Consider the following 7618-nt stretch of genomic DNA (forward strand, 5'->3'; position numbering starts at 1 on the left):
CCATCCAACAAATCATCCATCCATTTTAATCTTTCTACAGACTACCCAAGTGTGCAGTCTACATAAGACTAAAATCTTCTCAATTTTTCAAATTACTCAAGGGTTATAGCCTTCAAATGTCAAATATGCATTACTTTTCTAGTTACAATTATTTCCCTGTTATTGGATGATTAAAATTCAACAGAGTGGTACTAAAGTTTGGCTCCGTTTAATGTACCTTGTTACAAGTCATTAAATCATTCTTCTCATTTGGTCAAACAATAAAACACTGAGCATGGCATAAAAAGCTGCTAAATCCACAATCTACGAAAAAATAAAAAAATTCACACACAATCTGAGAGCCGTAACAATCTGATCTATAACCAAGATGTTCACAGAGTATACATGAGACAAACCGCATGTCATGAGTGAAATGTGCGTTTATAAAAAAAGCATTAAAATATGAGAGAGTTTGCTGGGATTGAGCGAGACCTGGAGATGTTTGACTATTTAAAATGCCATTTGCTTCGGTAAAAAAAACATTCTGACTACACGTCAATAGTAATATGGTGTTAGTGTGATGTATAAGCTATATGTCAAATAAAAATAGAATAAAACACTCTGCCTTCTGTTGATGCTCATAATGTACATTTCCCTCTGTTCAAAAGATGTGTGTCATCTGTGTATGTTCATGTGTGTGCCTTTAATCTGACAGTTTCTGAAAAGTGCTGTTTGTTTGTGTTTTTGTGTCCACAAATGAATATTACAGAATTTACATCATGGTCTATTTTGTGATTCATACTTTTTATCTGCTTATTAATATAGCCAACAATTCAATGGTCAATTCAATTCAAAAGTTTACTGTAATCTATGAGCCCATCCTTATCATATAGACGCATACGTTCTTTATCAGCATTTCTTTACTAAGGGAATGTGTATAAAGTATGAAAACACAACAGACCAGATGGTGTACTTTTGATCTGTTGCAATGATGGAAAGTATGTTTTTAAAATAACAAATGATGACAAATTCTCAGTTAATACAACCTTTGGCTGTGGATGCTTCTGCATTTTTTTTTTTTTTTTTTTTATGTATCTGTTTCAGAGCTGTTGCCTGTTGGGAAGTGCATGAGCTGTAGTGCTCATTTGGGAGACACGGGTTTATGTCTCCTCTCTGTCCTCAATAATTTACTGTCCCCTTTTGGAAAAGTCACAACATAATAAAATATAAAATAAAGTGTCAATGTCCTAGTCTTCTTCATTCTTCTCATGATTTGTCTTGTATTTGATGTGGAAGAGAGACTGTGGTTGTCTTTGCGACAGGTTTGTCTTTGCCCTTCATGAAGAAAGTGAGCAGTTCTCCTTTTCCTTTCACGAAGATGGGTCCTCTTTTGACGAAACGGAAACCATACTCCTTCAGGATGTTATAGCAGTCCTCCACCACCTGGGGAGCACCAACACCATGAAAACACACACATCTGTGTTAGAGCCAGAGCTGAGTGATACTGTGAATATTTATAATATGTTCCTTGAAGTCAGTGCCATTAGGCTAGTTTTGCATCCGAAGTATGAGTACGTTAAGACAGAGATGTTTTAATAGAATCTCTAAATTACATTTTCTGTCGCAAAAAATTGCATTAGAGGTGGGAAGTTTAATTCATATCATTTCAGACTGTTTTAAAATTGATTCAATGATTTATTTAAATCTTCACTCAAAAATGTACAGAGGTCTCCATGCAGGCAGCAATAAAATAATAAAACAACTTAAATATTATATACTGTATTCTATATATATATAGTTTATATATATTAATATATTACTATATATATTTATATTGGTGCTGCATATAAATAATGATGATTTAATATTGATTAAATATCAACCTTCCTTGTGTTTTCGTGAAAAACAGTGTGGGGAAAACATGCCAATATTTGACTAAATGTTCTGTTAAAATGTTTGTATTTTAATATAATTTATAACTATATTGGCCAGTTAGTTTTAAATACATTTTTATTAAAAATATATTTACTTTAAAAAATAAAATAAATCAACAAATAAAACGTATATCACCTGTATGTTACCCATCACCCCAGTGGACTCCATACGACTGGCCACGTTCACAGTGTTTCCCCAGATATCGAAATGAGGTTTGCGCGCACCAATCACTCCAGCTAACACACTCCCCTTATTCAGACCTGACAATAAAACACACACACGCATGATGGATTTTCGTGCTTTATGAGAATTTTTTTTTTACTGTACAAACTGTATATTCTCTCCCCCATCACAGAAAACTTTCTGCATTTTTACATTTTTAAAAAAACATTACTTAGTATGATTTATAAGCGGTTTTCCTCGAGGGGGCCAAAAATATCCTAAATAATAAGGACAAGGATTTTGGATATTACCATCTTTGTGGGGACATTTTGTCCCAATAACATAGGGTTTACCAGGACCACACACACACACACACACACACGCACACGTACACAGACCTGCTAGGTTTTCATGTTATGGGGACTTTCCATAACCATAATGATTTTTATACTGGACACACTGTATATTCTGTCCCCTTACACTAACCCGACCCCTAAACATAATTTAGTATGATTTATAAGCTGTTTTCCTAATGGGGACCAAAAGAAATGTATATATAAAAGAAACATAGGTCTGTATTTCTGTTTTCTGACCTATGCGAAGCATGAAGTTATTGAATGACTGTTTGTTTAGGTTTCCAAGTATGACTTTCATAGCCAGCGCGAAGTCTGCCAAATCAGCGAAGTGTTGCCAGCGCTCCAGGATGCACTGATCCTCAATCTGTATCACACACACACATCATCATCATCATCATCATCATCATCAGTATCACTAGGGCTGTGAAACGATTAATCGCGATTAATCACATCCAAAATAAAAGTTTGTGTTTACATAATATATGTGTGTGCATAATTATTTTGTATATATAAATACACACACATGCATGAATATTTAAGATTTTTTTTAATTTATATATAAAATATTTATATTTATTTATAATACAAATTATATATATATATATATATATATATATATATATATACACAGTATCTATAAGCAACTATTTCTTAAATATATGCATGTGTGTATATTTATATATACGAAATAATTATACACAGTACACACACATATATTATGTAAACACAAACTTTTATTTTGGATGCGATTAATCGCGATTAATCGTTTCACAGCCCTAAGTATCACAGACTCCATTGTTGTAAGCATTATGCGCTGTAGAGTGTGTTGTGTAGCGCACATTGCGGTCAGCGTATCCGTTAGTGTTGCTCTCCGGCGTCACGCCTGAAGCTGCCATGTATGTGCTGCCGATGGTCTTGATCTTTGTAATGTGGCGAAACTCAGTGCGATCCAGAAGCTACTCAGAGTCAAAATACACATCACATGATTTTAAAGACAATTTCTGCTGAACAAATTATGAGATATATAAAGAAATAAAGAGCAAGAGACACTCACACTGTCAAAGTCAGAGATGATCTCATTAAGGATTCGGAGGCATTCTATCCCTCCATTGTTTATAGTCTCCTCCGTGTAAAAGTCAGAGAAGTTGGGAATAGAGGCGAACATCACGCCGATCTCGTCATACGACTGACTGTAAAGTTCCTGCAATAGACAAATAAACATCAATAAGCACATTTATTAAGGACTGAACGCATTACTCTGTATCCAGGAATATACTCCCATACCTCATCTCGCTTCTTGGAGCCCAGGAAGTGTTTGGCCACGTGATCAGGAAGCATGTTAGTGACCAGCGCCTCGTTGTACGTTCTCATTTCGTACACCTTCTCCTTCTGATCGTGCACCTCAACCTTCCACAGAAACAGCTTACGGGACTGTCGTTCCACCTGAAAGAGAGAGGAACAAGAATTTACATGCTAAAACAGAGGAGAGGAAATAAATGAATCGAAAACGAGATGATTCATCTTAAAGGAACACTCCACCGTTTTTTCATATTAAACTATGTTATTCCCTTAACTAAGACGAGTTGATACATACGTCTCTCGTCTCAGTGCGTGCACTCAATCGCTCTGGCTCGCGGCGACACTTTGATAGCACTTAGCTTAGCCAAGTTCATTCATTAGGGACCAAACAGAGATGAAGTTAGAAGCGACCAAACACCTCCACGTTTTCCCTATTTAAATACAGTTACACGAGTAGTTACACGACCAAGTATGGTGACACAAAATAAAACGTGGCGCTTTTCTAAGCGGGTAAAAAGGATAACTATAATGTATGGCGAAATAGCACTTGGGAGCACTTTGACTCGGCGCAGTAAAAAGTCACTCCTGAAAAATCCTCTCCCCCTCACTTCTGTCATTAGAACCAACGTGACTTTTTACTGCGCCGAGTCGAAGTGCTCCCGAGTCCCAAGTGCTGTTCCGCCATTCATTATAGTTATCCTTTTTACCCGCTTAGAAAAGCGCCACGTTTTATTTTGTCACCATACTTGGTCGTGTAACTGTATTTAAATAGGGAAAACGTGGAGGTGTTTGGTCACTTCTAACTTCATCTCTGTTTGGTCCCTAATGAATGAACTGGGCTTAGCTAAGTGCTATCAAAGTGTCGCCGCGCGATTGAGTGCACGCACTGAGACGAGAGAGGTATATGTATCAACTCGTCTTAGTTAAGGGAATAACATAGTTTAATATGAAAAAACGGTGGAGTGTTCCTTTAAAGGAACACGCCGACTTTTTGGGACTTAAGCTTATTCACCGTATCCCCCAGAGTTAGATAAGTCCATACATACTCTTCTCATCTCCGTGCGTAACGTAACTCTGTCTGACGCACTCACCACTAGCCTAGCTTAGCACAAAGACTGGAGGTAAATGGCTCCAGCTAGCATACTGCTCTCAATAAGTGATAAAATAACTCCAACATATTCCTATTTACATGTTGTGATTTGTATTGTCACAGCGTGTACGAATAACAAGGTCACATGAGACAGCCATCTTCTAACCGTATACATACTGGGAACTATATTCTCAGAAGGCGAAGCACTGCTACTTCTGCGGAGTGATTTACTCCAACTCTGAGCGAACTCTCTGCTCCTCACCACGGGGCTTCTCAGGTGCTGCGAGCCAATCACTCCGCAGAAGTATCAGTGCTTCGCCTTCTGAGAATATAGTCAGAAGATGGCTGTGTCTCATGTGACCTTGTTATTTGAACACGCTGTTACTATAAAAAGGGTATGTATGGACTTATCTAACTCTGGGGGATACGGTGAATAAGCTAAAGTCCCAAAAAGTCGGCATGTTTCTTTAAGGGGTTAATCCCATTTATTTCTGATAAATGTAAATGTTTAAGCTGTTGTCGGACATACGTGGCGTGCAAAGTAGTAGAAACTCATCATCATAATGATAATCATTACGGTCAGCACATATCTGGTGGGAACCACTGAATACCTAGAGAGCCACAGAAAATAATGAAAAAATCTGGTATTAGCTAACTTTTTCCACTTTCGTGAGCGGCATTTCAAATGCAAAAACATTTAATTATTGCATTTAATCACTAAACTGGGTGAAAAAAGCAATAGAAATGCACTATAAAAAGAACTGTGCTGTATTTAATTAAGTTCTCAGTCTCCTTTCTGTGTAAATTTGGCTCATTATAGATTGTGCCTAATTCACAAAACTTAAAAGACATGTTTGTATATTGTTATTGATCATAGCAGCAGTAACTCATTAAATAGTGATGGAATAATGGAGAAGAGCATCAAAAGAGCATTAGAGCATATATACAGACACAACAACTATTATAAGTTAATTCCCTTCTGAATTCTACATTTAAAAAACAGCAAATTACAAATCTATACTATATACATTAGCGTTCAAATGTTTTTTTTTTTTTTTAAGAAATAATTTTATTCATTAAGTGTTCAGTAAATTAATCAGAAGTGACAGTAAAGACATTTATAATGTTACAAAAGCTTTAGGCCTATATTTCAAATAAATGCTATAAATGCTGTTCTTTTGAAGTTTATATTCATAAAAGAATACTGAAAACTTGTGTAGAGGTTTCCACAAAAATATGTATAAATATATATATATATATTTATTTTCTTTTTAAATTCTGTACTCTTTCAGAAGATGCGTAATAGCGCCCCCTACTGTATAACAGTGAAAACACAGAAAGCCGGAAAATTATGGCAATGGCTGGGAAAGAACCTTCGTTTAAAAAAGTAGTGTAACTATAAGTTATGCTTGAGCTCGACTCACCTGTAGTCCAGGTAGCGAATGAAATCGTAGATGTCGTAAATGTACATCCAGCTGTGGATGTTTACAGCACCTGTCACTATGGTAACCAGCAACATGAGCGCCAGCTTGACGACATGGCTGAGTTGTACGAGCATGACGGTTGCCACCAGAGAGAGCACTGATATGTATCCGTAGTGTTTGGGGTTCTCGGCACATCCTCCATCACCCAGAGACTCGAGCGTCACGCCGGAAGTGGAGTTCAGGAGCAACAGGGGGGGCTGAACACAGCTCAGCTAACGAAAAATAATAAGAATCTGACAATGAATCTTTAAAAGCCTATATTTCATAATTTTTTTGAAAAATGCAACAGAATTGCACTTGAAGTCAGACTTCCAACTTGCATGACATCCTACAAACATGCCAATCACAGTGAATAATAATAATAATTGGAAAAAAGGTGAAATGTGTTTTATCTCACCATATCAGCCACTTCAGCCATGGTCAGAACAAATATGGCGGCCATGGCCCATGTGTTACGAGCCCAACGTGTGCGGTCGATCCACAGCGAGAAGGACACCAGCCTCCGGGAGAAGATCTGATACACACACACATCACAATGTTACACGGATGGTCTTGAAGCATTAAACTTACTAAAATTGAAATAAAAATAAACGAGTAAAATAAACTAATCAAGATAAATAGCTAATAACTACATATATTTATATATATTAGATAGAGGTTATGTTTAGTGCTGTTTAGTTTTATTGTGTTTTGGTTTTATTTTCTCTTTTTGCCTGTGTTACCGGTTATTGTTAGGCTGTGTCTAAAATCGCCCTTTATACCCTTAAACAGGGCACTAATTGAGGGGACACCATTTGTAGTTGTGTCCAAAACCATAGTGGATGTTATCAAGCGCACTCATTCAATCCTACAATGCACTGTAATAGTGAGTGTACAACCGATGTACGCTAGAGAATACCCATAATGCACTGTCTGTGATAGTCGCGCGTCGAAATAATTCTCGCGTCTGACCATAAGATGGCGCTCGCAGGAGAATCATCCATCCATCCATTCTCCATTCTCTGGTCCAATGTGGGTACAGCGTAATATCATACAGGTATAAATTCATTTTTAATTGATTAAATTGTTTAATTAAAGTTTATACATAGTGTCCATGACACAGTTTAAGATAAATCTTTTCATCTCACTACTGGAGCTGCCAGTATTCTAAGTTTAAAACTATTATTACACAACAAGCACAAACTATGCAAAAGCGGCAGACCTTCAGACGCACTCAATTCAAAATAAATTCACTCGTTTTCATTCACTGCCTTAAGTGAACTACACTAGTGGACTAATGTAGGGAATAGTGAATGAGGGTATTGGGGGAGATT

The 7618-nt window shown here is 36.8% G+C and overlaps 1 protein-coding gene across 1 annotated transcript in view; it reads right to left on the reverse strand.

Annotated features, from left to right (window-relative positions):
• Positions 1 to 193: 193 nt before the first annotated feature.
• The window catches only part of adcy3b (adenylate cyclase 3b), an 18809-nt gene continuing 11384 nt past the window's right edge, over positions 194 to 7618 (reverse strand). Inside the window, exons 12-20 of the mRNA XM_081378125.1 lie at positions 6703 to 6819; positions 6246 to 6517; positions 5351 to 5432; positions 3717 to 3875; positions 3487 to 3633; positions 3272 to 3388; positions 2670 to 2796; positions 2050 to 2174; positions 194 to 1422 (exon numbers count right to left, since the gene is read on the reverse strand). Coding sequence (XP_081234251.1) covers positions 1246 to 1422; positions 2050 to 2174; positions 2670 to 2796; positions 3272 to 3388; positions 3487 to 3633; positions 3717 to 3875; positions 5351 to 5432; positions 6246 to 6517; positions 6703 to 6819 — 1323 coding nt within the window. The 3' untranslated portion in view covers positions 194 to 1245. The remainder of the gene's footprint in view (positions 1423 to 2049; positions 2175 to 2669; positions 2797 to 3271; positions 3389 to 3486; positions 3634 to 3716; positions 3876 to 5350; positions 5433 to 6245; positions 6518 to 6702; positions 6820 to 7618) is intronic.

The sequence above is a fragment of the Scardinius erythrophthalmus genome (assembly GCF_964197995.2).
Source record: "Scardinius erythrophthalmus genome assembly, chromosome: 11".
Taxonomy (NCBI): Eukaryota; Metazoa; Chordata; class Actinopteri; order Cypriniformes; family Leuciscidae; genus Scardinius; species Scardinius erythrophthalmus.